Consider the following 13,968-nt stretch of genomic DNA (forward strand, 5'->3'; position numbering starts at 1 on the left):
TTTGTGGGGTCTTGGCTTTTTTGTGTTTGAGTCAACGGCGTCACCGTCCTTTAACATCTGGTCTGGTCCACAGGTAGTCGAATATAGAGTTAAGGCAAACTAATGATAAGCTAGGGGGGCAACGTAAGCAGGATGTTGAACTAAGTATGGGGGCGAAGTGTAGTCGGTATTCTTGTAGCTAATTATATCCTAAAGCAAGTGGTAGAAGTTAGGAGGTGCAATGATAGGACATGCTAGTTAGAATAGTAGTGAGAAAAGAGGTCATATCAATTATTAGTACGTATGGGCCGCAAGTTGGGCTAGATGATGAAGTCAAATGTGAGTTTTGGGATAACCTGGGGGACCTTATAGATATCATCCCTGCCAATGAAAAAGTTTTTATAGGTGGAGACTTCAATGGACACATAGTTAAGGAGGCAGTTAACTATAACTCAGTTCATGGCGGTTTTGGTTATGGTGTAAGGAACGAGAGTGGAGAGATCTTCCTTAAGTTTGCGTTAGCAAAGGAGTTTGTTATAGAAAACTCGATCTTTAGAAAGAAGGATGAGCACTTGATTACTTACAAGAGTGGTGGGCATGCAACCCAAATTGACTACTGTTTAGTATGGAAGGATGATCGGAGCTTGTGTCTAGACTGTACGGTCGTGCTGGGTACAGGGATGCCCACCCAAGATAGGTTATTAGTATTAGTGTTTCGTATGAGGAGAAAGATTGCCGAGAAGAAGATAAAGGTCAGGTAAACGATCATGTGGGGTAGACTTAAAGGAGATATGGTCGCAACCTTGTCAAGCAAGATCAAGACGTCGGACTACCCAAGTATATCAGACGATGCAAATCAAATCTAGGCGACCATAACGAAAACCATTCGAAAGGTGGCAAAGGAGACATTAGGGGTATTGACGGGGAAACCAAAGGTGTACAAAGTATTGTGGTGGTGGAACGAAGAAGTGCAAAAGAAGATAAAGGACAAAAATAGGAGATTCAAGGAGCTCATGGCTTGCACGGAGGAGGAGGATAGGACACATAAGAATGAGAGGTATAAAGAAGCGAAACGGGCGGCAAAGAAAGTAGTAGCGGAGGCAAAAGATCACGCGTTTGAAGCCTTTTATCAAAAGCTTGATACTAAAGAGGAGGAGAAATATATTTTTAAGTTGGCAAAAACAAGATCTAGGTAGAAGGACTTAGGGATAGTGAAGTTCATTAAGCATGAAGGTGGACGAGTACTTCTTAGACAAGAGGACATCAAAATGAGATGGCATTAAAATTTTTCCCAACTGCTCAATGAGACTAAGGGTCCAAAGGAGGAAATTCGACAAACTTTAAACATCCAAAAAATGCAAGATCATGGGTCGATTATTTATATTACCACAGCGAAAGTAGGAGAATCTCTCAAAAAAATGAGGGGATCAAAGGCTGTTGGACCTGATAACATTCCGATTGAGGTGTGGAGGGGTGTAGGAGAGGAGGGAATTCATTGGCTTACTAACCTCTTTAATGTCATCTTGAGGTCTAGTAAGATGCCAAAATAATAGAGGGTTAGCACACTTATCCCACTATTCAAAGAATTAGACGAGAGACGGTAATTAGAGAGAACCAATTCGGATTCATGCCTAGAAGATCAACCACCGAGACCATTCATCTTTTGAGGAGACTGATGGAAAAGTATTGGGAGCGTAAGAAGGATTTGCATCTGGTGTTCATTGACTTGGAGAAAGCGTACGATAGCATACCGCGAAGCATTGTTTAGGATAGCCTCAAGAATAGAGTTATTTCATGAAGGTACATTGAGGTAATACAGGACATGTATGACAGAGCGTCAACTAACATACATACATCGGTGGGTATGACATAATTTTTCTAAATTAAAGTGGGACTACATCAGGGATCAACACTGTAGACTAAGTTAGAGATGGGAACAACAACAAGAGGGTGGGGGGGGGGGGGGGGGGGGGGGGGGAGAGAAGGGTGAATTGTTGTTATTACAAGTTTAAGCGTTTTTGCCCTGTTTTTGCGGAATTAAATAAAATGAATAAAGCTTAAACTTAGAGCGAAATAACGAAAGAGACAACATGATTTTTACATAGAAACCTTCTAGGCCTAATTAGAAGGAAAAACCACGACCCCACGGGATTTCTAAACTTTTCACTATGTTTAAGGCAACTCGTTACAATTACATTAAACACCTTGCTTCACTCGAAGCGCATCAACTAGGCCAAACAATCTTTCCTAATGCTTCACTCAAAGCAACTAACTTAGCTTCACTAAAAGCTAATCTCCTCACTTGCTTCACTCGAAGCTAACTAATACCCCTTAGACTCACCCAAGTCTAATTACAAATATCACTCAAAAACCCTTACAAAAAGGATTAAATTCTCTAAAATAAAATCAATAAGTTGCACAAGAAAATATTATAAAAATAATTGGTGTTTTTTTAAAAAAATATTTCTTGTAAATAATCCAAAAATATCGCATGAATTGATAAATCGCATACGTTGGATACATTGAGGAACAACCGAATAGATCACTATTTATAGAATTAAGTTCCCTAATAAAAAGGAAGAAACCAACCACTATTCCCTTATCCCAAATAATAAGGAGAATAATGTCGATCTTAAGATCCAAGGACATCCTACGGTTAATATATAAAAATAGGTATTCATTCTTGACAAATTCAAGTGCACGGTTATCTCAATAATAACCGCTATTCCCATATGCTAACAATAGGCAAATCAGCTACTGTTCCCTTTTAATATCAATAGCAGCAGTTCCCATATACTAAAATTAGTTGCAGTTCCCTTTTTCCAATAATAACCATGGGTACTTAAAACTAATTGTAGTCACAGTTATACTTTGCTAATAATAAGGACGGTTACCTATTTACTAATATTAGGGATGGGTACCTATTTACTAATATTCTAATAATAGCTAAGGCTTCCTTAACATCAGTTGTTGTTCCTATATTTAGCCAATTTAGTTATTCACTAAATATAGACCCTAGAATAAAGGCTTATAAAATCGTTAGATATTTTTGGAAAATACGTTGCCAATTAACTTTAATATTTATAAATGCAACAAACTAACTTTATTTAATACATCAATTAAAAATAGAAAATACAATTATAAACAGAATTTCAGTGGACGTATTAAGCTGACTCCAATCCAGGAACAGTGCGCTGTCTCCAATTTCCAGTTTTGTTAGAACATCAAACTTGGGAACAGTAGACCTCTTGTCTACATTTGACATCCTAAGCGATATAATTCTTCTAACATCTTTTGGATCCTTTTGACACGTACATTTCCGTAGACCAAGTCATAGGTACTATCAACGATCATAGTCAAGACCAGATATCGACCTGCACACAATCTCTAAAAACATATTCGTTTAAATAAAGTATAGTCATCATCAAAACTCAAGAGGTCCAACAAATTCCCTCTTTTTGATGATGACAAACTTTTTAAACAAACTTAAATAAAAATAGAGTAAAATCAATATTATAGAGCATGCTAGATATTAAAACAACTCTATATAACTTAGTAAATTAACTCGTTACAATATAATTTACCAAGCATATATCAAAAATAGATTGCTCTAACAATTTAGAATTATTTAAAATAACCTAAGCATAGTCAAAGCATTAGAAGTAGTTTATCGCTTAAGGCTTCAAATAAATCTAAACATAACAAAACTTACCAAGATTCTAAGCAATGTCAGAGTTTTGTCATAGCATTCATATAATAATAAAAATTAGAGCATAGAGCATAAGAAATCAAAGTAATATCAGAATAAACATCTAATAATAACTTACTGAATTAGTTTCAATTAATCAGAACTAAATTTATCAAGAACATACTAGTCATATATTTATCTCAATTATATCAGAGCATGTAGATGCAATTCATCTCAATTATATCAGAGCATGTATTAGTTAGTAGAGCATAGCATTCAGAACATAGAACATAGCCACAATCCTAATGTACAACAATTTAAGTTTGTGCCAAATAACTAAGCATACTCAAGCATCATTTAAGTTTGTGCAAAATTTTCCCCCTTTTGACATCAATCAAAAAGAAATAGAACAATCAATCCATAGCACTAATCATATAGTCAAAGATAGAATCAAGATGTAGTGATGAAAAGTAAGTACTAAGAGATGTAAGCACGATAAGCAGATAAATACTCACAGACAGTGATTAGCATAAAAGAAAATGAGATGTTCATCAAAATATCAATCACAAAGAGTGTACCCGAGCTGGTACAAGTGAAAGACATAATAACAATAATGTTTGAATATTCGATGGTTAGAACAATTAAAATATTAAAATGTAGCAGGAGGAGGGATCGTGGTGCAAGCGCTACTTCATCAACGTATTCTGTCTCCACCTCTACTGTATCAAGTTTGGCACCTAGACGGGCTTCCATCTGGGTCATTTGTTCAGCAAGTGAGGCCAAGGAGACACGAATCTCATCTTGAAATGCAAAGAAACGAGATTACAAGTCATTAAGCTTCAGGAGAATAGAAAATAAAGGGGCTGTGGGAACAGTAGTATGGTCAAAGCCATGGTTTGGTGAGGTGTGAGTGGGAATTGGTAGGGGTGAAGATGGTATAGGTGATTGTGGTGGTGATGGAAAATGATGGGATAATGGTGTGGTTGGCTTTGGTGAGGAAGGATTGCTTGTTTCAGCAGTTTTGTAAGAGGTAGAGTCATCATCAAGAATCACAACCGGTCTTTTGCCTTTAGAAGTCAGCCTTCTACTCTTCCTAGGTGTTGAACTAGGCTGCTTCTCAACAGGCACTGAGACCTCCTCATTACGAACATCATTTTCCTCTTTGTCCTTCTCCACAGCTTCATCTTCTTTCACAGTTTCCCCCTTACTAGGTACTTCCTCATGTTCTCTTTCAGAACATCCTTCTGCCTTCTCATTGGTAGAGGGAACAGGCTCCTGTTCCTCCTTTTCAATTACCTCCTCCTCCTGTTCCTTATTTTCTTCATCAGCTTTATTGATTTCCTCTTCTTTGTCAAAATGGTCATCAATCTGTTCAGTAACATTTTCTAGGATCCCATTTTCATATAATTTCAAGTGCAAGTTATTCAAACACTTTGCACCAATTTTGTTGTTAGGACCCATAGGAAAGTTTAAACCTTCAAGAGGAACACCAAATTTTCTAAAAATCCAAGACAACAAGCCTCCATACCCTACCATACATTTCTTTATAATACAATCACTCAAAGGGGAAATCATCAAGGAAGGAAAGTTAATCTTAATGTGGTTGGCCATACAGTAAATTAAAGTAGCATCTCATAAGTTTACTTCACTCCGCTTGGAATTGCGAGGTAAAATAAATCTACGTGCTATGTTGTAGAGCAACTTATGTAATGGGGACAGTACATTATGGCTAATTTTTCCTCTTTTTTCATTTATTCCCAAGAATTTCCACACATTCTTCTCATCGATACCCGAAAAAAACTATTTTAGACCCAACATGGTACACATCAAAACCAATGGGCGGCACTCCAAGTTACTCACCCAACGTCAAACTATTGAACTCGATTTTTACCTCCTTGACTTTACTAGTACAAACAACATTATCAATTGAAAATTTTAAAATAAACTCACGCATCAAATCAGGGTATATGGGATTACAACAATATTCAGCCATTAGTGATTCCTAGTATTGATTTTACAAAATTGCGTGAAGTTGAGGGAAGAGAGTGGATTCATACTAGTGTTTGTCTAGACCAAAACCTACGATCATTTTTTTAGATATCTCTTCTGCACTGTTAGGAACTGCAATCTTTGCCCTCTTGGCTGATTTTGATAGTGATTTGTTCATGGTAGAGTCAATGGGTCTTTTGCTACCCACATGCATCCTTGAAACACTAGGTGTACCCGGCTGTTCTTGAGATGATGGCTCAGGTGCTGCAATTTGTTGGGATGGGTGAACCACCTTTAATGGTTTAGGTTGTGTGATTTTAGGTGTTCTATTGGTTCGTTTTCTAGATGATGATTTTGGGGATTTCATGGTTGATTCTTTGACTTGGAGACGAGGAAACAGTAGGGAATGCGAGAGATTTCTGGTTTGAAGATTGTTGATTTGGAATGATGAAGTGCTTATGGTGTGACGTGAGGAAGTGCTTAAATTGATTATGAGGGGATGGATACTAAAGGGTTTCAATACACTTTATTTAATTTATGCGTGTGTACACAAAGTGTGTGAAAGGGAAGTTAGTAACGGTTTTACGAAGCGTTACGATGATCCGACTCCCACTTTTTTAATCAAATTATGTTAACCATTAAAAAGTTATTGGAATATAAAAATATAGAAATTGAAAATATGAAATATTTTTATGAGTATAAAATAAATAGAAATTTTATGCTTCTTTAGTTTGATCAATTTAAACATGCAAACATGAGAGCATTCACAGTATATGCTTTTAAATAACTGCGTACCTAATCCTTTCGATAATTGATCGATTTTTCAATTAAGATTTTTGTGGATGATTGACCTTTTCAATTTTCATTTTGCCTCTAAGGATCATGCTTGTCACTTACTTCAATATAGCTTAATCATGCCAAGTTATAATCTCATTTTTTCGTGTTGTTCCCTTGGAAGTGGTTTTGTCATGATGTCAGCTATTTGCTCGTTAGTATTTACATGCTTGACGATAATATTTTTATTTTCAACATTGTCCTTAAGAAAATGATGTCTAATGTGGATCTGTTTTAATCTAGAATGATGCACTGGATCTTTAGATATACAGATGGCACTGGTATTATCGCAATAAATAGAAACACACTCAAACTTAATACTAAAATCTCTTAGCTGCTGTTTTATTCAAAGCATTTGGGAACAGCAAGCTGCTGCTGCAACATATTCTGCTTCCGCAGTGGATAATGCAATGTTGTTTTGTTTCTTGGAACACCATGATATTGAACATGAGCCAAGAAATTGTACCATTCCTGAAGTACTTTTTTTGTTCACAAGATCTCCTGCATAATCTGCATCACTAAAACCTTTCAAGTCATAGACATCACTTTTAGGGTAAAATAGGGACAAGTCATCTGTTCCCTTCAAGTATCTTAAAATTCGTTTTACTGCTGTGAGATGTGATTCTTTAGGATTAGATTGAAATCTAGCGCATAAACCAACACTAAAAGCAATATAGGGTCTACTAGCAGTTAGATATTAAAAAGAACCAATCATGCCTCGATACATAGTTTGATCAATATTTGTTCCATTTGGGTCTTCTTCTAATCTAACATTTGTAGCCATAGGTGTATGGTTAGTTTTAGCATTATTCAAGCCATATTTCTTGAGAAGTTCTTTTATATATTTTTGTTATTGAATAAAGATTCCATTTGCTGTTTGTTTAATTTGCAACCCAAGGAAGAAATTTAGTTCTCCCATCATAGTCATTTCAAATTCAGTGCTCATTAGGTTAGAAAATTCTTTACACAACAATTCATTTGTGGCACCAAATATAATATCATCAACATATATTTGAACAACTAAAATATCTGAACCTCTATTCTTAAAGAATAAGGTTTTGTCGATTTTACCTCTAACTAAGTTATTTTCAATCAAGAACTTTGATAGTTTTTCATACCATTGCCTAGGAGCTTGTTTTTAGCCATAAAGAGCTTTATCAAGCTTGTAGACATGATCAAGACATGAGGTATTTTCAAAGCCTGGGGGTTGCTCAACAAAAACTTTTTCATCAAGAAAACCATTCAAGAAACCACATTTCACATCCATTTGATATAATTTAAAGTTCATAAATGTAGCAAAAGAAATTAAAATTCTAATAGCCTCTAACCTCGCTACCCGAGCAAATGTCTCAGTATAATCAATTCCTTCTTGTTGATTGTACCCTTTAACCACGAGCCTTGCTTTATTTCTTACAATAATTCCATGCTCATCTAATTTGTTCCGAATTACCCATTTTAATCCAATCATCTTTTTGTGTTTTGGTTTGGGTTCTAAATGCCAAACTTTATTTCTTTCAAATTCATTCAAATCATCTTGCATGGCTACGATCCATTCGGAATCCTTTAGAGCTTCTTCGTGATTTTTGGGTTCAAGTGATGATAGGAATGCAAAGTGAGCACAAAAGTTTCTCATTTGGGATCTGGTTTGTGTTTGCTTATTCAAATCACTTACAATCAAATCAAGAGGATGACATTTTTGATACTTCCAAGGTTTAGGCACAAGTTCTCTTATGGGAACAGTATTATGCTCTGGATCATTCGCTTGATTGTTGTTCTGTTTAGCTAATGGATCAGCCTGCTCATTTGTGGGAACAGCTGGATTGGGAACAGTCTGCTCATCCTAATGTACTTGCAGTTCCTGATCATGATCAGACCTTTCTACTTCTTCTTGAATAGGCTGTTCACCTGCTGTTCCTTGATCTTGCACTTTCATTTCTTCTTCATCGTCCTCTAGATTTGCAAGACCCATTTTAAAATTATTTATATCATGTTCCTTTGCCAAAAAGTTAGTTTCATCAAAAATAATGTGAACGGATTCTTCTACGCTCATTGTTCTTTTATTGTAAACTCTTTAGACTTTTTTATTTGATGAATAGCTAAGAAATACTGCTTCATCACTTCTTTCATCAAACTTTCCTATATTTCGTTTTCCATTACCATGAACAAAACATTTGCATCCAAACACACGAAAATAGGAAATATTTGGTTTTACACCTTTAAGCAATTCATAGGGTGTCTTTGAGGTGATGTGTCTTATTAATACACGATTTCATATATAACATGCAGTATTGACAGCCTCGGCCCAAAAATTTCTAGGTAGACCACTAGCAATTAACATGGTTCTAGCCATTTCCTCTAAAGTTCTATTTTTTCTTTCTATCACACCATTTTGTTGTGGTGTTCTTGGTGCAGAAAAATTATGACTTATTCCATGTTCATTGTAGTAATTCATAAAGCTTGAATTTTTGAATTCTTTACCATGATCTGACCTTATGTGAATAAGTTGATTATTGGTACATTTTTGTATTTTGTTAGCCAAAGAAACAAACTCATTAAAAGCTTCATCTTTGCTTACTAGAAATAAAGTCCATGTGAATCTACTATAATCATCAACAATGACAAACACATATCTTTTGCCACTACGGCTTTGTATCCTCATAGGTCCACACAAATCCATATGTATTAATTCAAGCTATTTAGAGGTGGTCACAATATTCTTTGATTTAAACCATGACCTTACTTGTTTTCCTTTGGCACAAGGATCACGAATTTCATCCTTTAGGAATATTATAGCTGGTAGTCCTCTTACTAGGTTTTTTTGATCTTAAGGTATAAATCAATGTATAGCTAGCATGACCTAGACGCTATGCCAAAGAAGTGGGTCGTCTTCTATAACACTTAGACACGTTAGACTGGTTTTGGGAACAGTGTCAAGGTCTACAACATAAGTGTTCCCTTTTCTGATTCCTTCAAGAACTGTGTCTCTGTGTCATTCCAAGAAATAATGCACTTTTCAGAGGTAAAGTTTACAGAGTTACCTTTATCGCAGAACTGAGAAATGCTAAGTAAGTTATGTTTCAAATTCTCGACTAAAAATACAATATCGATTGCATGGGAACTGGACCTTCCAACTTTTCCTTTGGCGATTATCTCACCCTTCATATTGTCACCGAAGGTTATAGTTCCCCAATCATAGGCTTCCAGTGAGAGAAATTTTGATTTGTCACCTGTCATGTGCTTGGAACACCCATTGTCGAGATATCATGAGTTGTTCCCCCTCACTTGGATCTGAAAAAAAATTAATTGTTAGTAACAGGAATCCAGGCTTTCTTGGGTTCCTTGTCGATTTTACATGAATTAGTTTTCTTAATCCATATGTTATCCACATAGTTTTTGTTGGAGACAGTGTGCTGTTCCCTTTTGGTACACTGGTTCTTCAGATCGTCAGTTTTTCCACAAAAGGAACAGATTATGTCACTTGGGAGATCAATGTAAACCTTTTTCTTGTTATTCTTAAAGTAATTTAGGCCTTTTCAATTTTTACTTTTGGCATCTTGAATCCATTTGGGAGTAATTTTGATTTTACATTTTTCTCTTGAATTTAATTCAAGCTCTTTCTTATCATTGATAATACGGTTGGATTCTAGATTTATTTTCAAATTTTGAAAATCATTACACAAATCTTTAGTAGATGCATCATTTAATTCCTTATTCAAACCTAATAATTTGTATTGCGTTAACTCAACATTAAGAATAACATTTTCCTTTTTAACTCTTTCCATATTTTCCTTTAGAATTGTGTTTTGGTCCAAAAAACCAAAAAATCTATTTTGGACATCGAATCTAAAGGTGTTTATGTAGGAAATATGGACTTTACTTATCTTGAGCTCCTTTTCCAATTGGAGACACTTATTATTACAATTTTCTAGTTTAACTTTTGTCTCCTTTAGCAACTCTATTAATTTATTTTTACTCAATTTGGATGGATGGACAGAAAATGAGTTAGAAATATTTACCTGCTTTCGTTTGGATTTCTCCTCTTTGCTTTCGTGCGTGGCCATGAGACATAGGTTTGCTGTTTCTTCCTCTTCGGGAATTTCAGTTTCATTATCACTTTCAGATTCTCCCCATGCTGCAATCATGGCTTTGCTAAAGTCGATCTTGTTAAAATTTCCTTTGCTTAGTGGTCTTCCTGAATCCCTTGCCTTTCCCTTGCCCTTTTCATTTTTCCACATTGGGCATTCCTTGATGAAATGCTCGATACTACCACATTTGTGGCACTCAAGGTTGGATTTTGTTCTTCTTTCTTTGTTGTTTCTTTGATTGGAATACCTCCTGTTCCTGAAGAACTTCTTGAGTTTACTTACCAGCATAGCTGCCTCCTCCTCATCACATTCGAATTCCTCCTGTTCCGCTGCTGCCAGGGCCAGTCCGTTGTTTCTAGAACTGTCTGTTGTTCCCAAATATAATTCATGACTCATTAGGGAACCTGCCAACTCTTCCAGATTAAATTTTGTAAAATCTTTGGACTCCTGTATGGCAGTAACCTTGGCTCTCCAGCGCTCATCTTGAGGAAGGCTCCATAGGATTTTTCTTACTTGTTCATCGGTGGGAATTATTCTTCCAAGAGAGACAAGTTCGTTTCTGATGTTAGTAAACCTTGTAAACATCTCTTGGATGCTTTCTCTTGGTTTCATAACAAATCTTTCATATTTAGACATCAACAAATCTATCTTGGAACGTTTAACTTCACTTGTTCCCTCATGGGTAACAGCCAGCATGTCCCAAATTTGCTTGGTAGATTTGCACCCAATTATTCGATTATGTTCGTTTGGTCCAAGACCACAGTGAAGTAATTTTATGGAAAGAGCATTTATTTCCATTTTCTGAAAATCTTCCTTTTCAAATTCGGTTATAGGTTTGGGAACAATTTTCATTGTTGGAGTTAGTAGTGGTTACATCAAAGTCTTCAATTTTGATGACTCTCCAAACTTAATAATTTTCCGCTTTGATGAAGATCTCCATCCTATTCTTCCAATAAGTGTAGAATTTTCCATCAAACATGGGTGGTCTTTGAGTGGAGTACCTTCTTCCATTCGCTCGTTCATAATTCACATCTCTAGGAACACCAGGATTTTGCCCTCAGGGTTTCCTGATCAAATGGGAACATGGCTCTGATACCAATTGTAGACTGAGTTAGAGATGGGAACATCAACAAGAAAGAGGGGCGGGAGGGGGGGGGGGGGGGGGGGGGGTGAATTGTTGTTGTTACAAGTTTAAGCGTTTTTGCCCTGTTTTTGTGGAATTAAATAAAATGAATAAAGCTTAAATTTAGAGCGAAATAATGAAAGAGACAACACAATTTTTACATGGAAACCTTCTAGGCCTAATTAGAAGGAAAAACCACGATCCCACGGGATTTCTAAACTCTTCACAATGTTTAAGGCAACTCGTTACAATTACATTAAACATCTTGCTTCACTCGAAGCGCATCAACTAGGCCAAACTCTCTTTCCTATTGCTATACTCATAGCAACTAACTTAGCTTCACTAAAAGCTAATCTCCTCACTTGCTTCACTCGAAGCTAACTAATACCTCTTAGACTCAACCAAGTCTAATTACAAATATCAGTCAAAAACCCTTACAAAAAGGATTAAATTCTCTAAAATAAAATTAATAAGTTGCAAAAGAAAATATTATAAAATTAATTGGCGTTTTTAAAACAAAATATTTCTTGTAAATATTCCAAAAATATTGCATGAATTGATAAAGCTCATACGTTGGATACATTGAGGAACAGCCGAATAAATCACTATTTATAGAATTAAGTTCCCTAATAAAAAGGAAGAAACCAACCACTATTCCCTTATCCTAAATAATAAGGAGAATAATGTGGATCTTAAGATCCAAGGACATCCTACGGTTAATAAATAAAAATAGGTATTCATTCTTGACAAATTCAAGTGCACAGTTATCTCAATAATAACCACTGTTCCCATATACTAACAATAGGCAAATCAACTACTGTTCCCTTTTACTATCAATAGCAGCAGTTCCCATATACTAAAATTAGTTGCAGTTCTCTATTTCCAATAATAACCAAGGGTACTTAAAACTAATTATAGTCACGGTTATACTTTGCTAATAATAGGGACGATTACCTATTTACTAATATTAGGGATGGTTACCTATTTACTAATATTAGAGATGGTTACCTATTTACTAATATTAGGGATGGTTATTCTAATAATAGCTAAGGCTTCCTTTACATCAGCTGCTGTTCCTATATTTAGCCAATTTAATTATTCACTAAATATAGACCCTAAAATAAAGGCTTATGAAATCGTTAGATATTTTTGGAAAATACTTTGCCAATTAACTTTAATAATTTATAAATGCAAAAAATTAACTTTATTTAATACATCAACTAAAAATAGAAAATACAATTATAAAAAGAATTTCATTGGACGTATTAAGCTGACTCCAATCCAGGAACAGTGTGCTGTCTCCAATTTTCAATTTTGTTAGAACATCAAACTTGGGAACAGTAGACCTCTTGTCTACATTTGACATCCTAAGCGATATACTTCTTCTAACATCTTTTGGATCCTTTTGACACGTACATTTCCATAGACCAAGTCATAGGTACTATCAACGATCATAGTCAAGACCGGATATCGACCTGCAAACAATCTCTAAAAACATATTCGTTTAAATAAGGTGTAGTAATCATCAAAACTCAAGAGGTCCAACCAACACTAAGTCCTTTTATTTTTATGGTCATTATGGAGGAAATCTCTAAATCCACCTGGGAGATTGTACCATGGTGCATACTTTTCGCCGATGATATAGTTTTGGTCGCAGAAACAAAGGAGGGGGCTAATAGTAAATTGGACGAGTAGAGGGAAGCCTTGGAGGGTAATGGGTTGCGAATAAGTCGTACAAAGAAAGATTACTTGCGATGCAATTTCAATGGGACAGATTCGATAGGGGAGCCAAAGGTGACCACAGGGGGAGAAGTTGTTGCTTGTACGTCCAAGTTCAAATATTTGGGATTGGTGATTCAGAGTAATGGGAAGATTGATGGAGATGTTACTAATTATATACAAGCGGGTTGGCTTAAGTGGTGAGCAACAACCGGGGTGCTTTGTGATAAAAAGCTCTCGAGGAGATTAAAAGGTAAATTTTACCGCGTTGCAATTAGGCCGACATTGTTGTATGGGACAGAATGTTAGCCCGTAAAGAAGGTTTTCAAACAGAGGATGGAAGTAATAGAAATGCGAATGTTGAGATGAATGTGTGATAATACTATGATGGATAGGATAAAAAACCAGGAGTTTAGGGAGAAGTTAGGGGTTGCACTTCTCTCCGCAAAGATGCGAGAGAACAGGTTGAGATGGTTTGGGCATGTGCAGAGAAAGATACATGACGCCTCAGTAAGATAGATCGAATGCATCATAGTGGAGGGCAAGAGAAG

General features: G+C 35.8%; 2 protein-coding genes across 2 annotated transcripts; one reads left to right on the forward strand and one right to left on the reverse strand.

Annotated features, from left to right (window-relative positions):
- Window positions 1–230: 230 nt before the first annotated feature.
- LOC130818466 (uncharacterized) lies at window positions 231–1,175 on the forward strand. Its single transcript, XM_057684637.1, has 2 exons — window positions 231–731; window positions 846–1,175. Exons 1-2 carry the CDS (start codon window positions 231–233, stop codon window positions 1,173–1,175), a joined length of 831 nt encoding a protein of 276 aa, XP_057540620.1.
- A 3,314-nt stretch (window positions 1,176–4,489) lies between these two features.
- LOC130818467 (uncharacterized) lies at window positions 4,490–6,023 on the reverse strand. The gene is made up of 3 exons (XM_057684638.1): window positions 5,751–6,023; window positions 5,528–5,669; window positions 4,490–5,196 (listed from the first exon to the last, which is right to left on the reverse strand). The coding sequence occupies exons 1-3, from the start codon at window positions 6,021–6,023 to the stop codon at window positions 4,490–4,492; spliced, it is 1,122 nt and encodes a 373-aa protein (XP_057540621.1).
- Between the last annotated feature and the right edge of the window lie 7,945 nt (window positions 6,024–13,968).

This window comes from Amaranthus tricolor, chromosome 7, assembly GCF_026212465.1.
Source record: "Amaranthus tricolor cultivar Red isolate AtriRed21 chromosome 7, ASM2621246v1, whole genome shotgun sequence".
In the NCBI taxonomy this organism is placed as follows: Eukaryota; Viridiplantae; Streptophyta; class Magnoliopsida; order Caryophyllales; family Amaranthaceae; genus Amaranthus; species Amaranthus tricolor.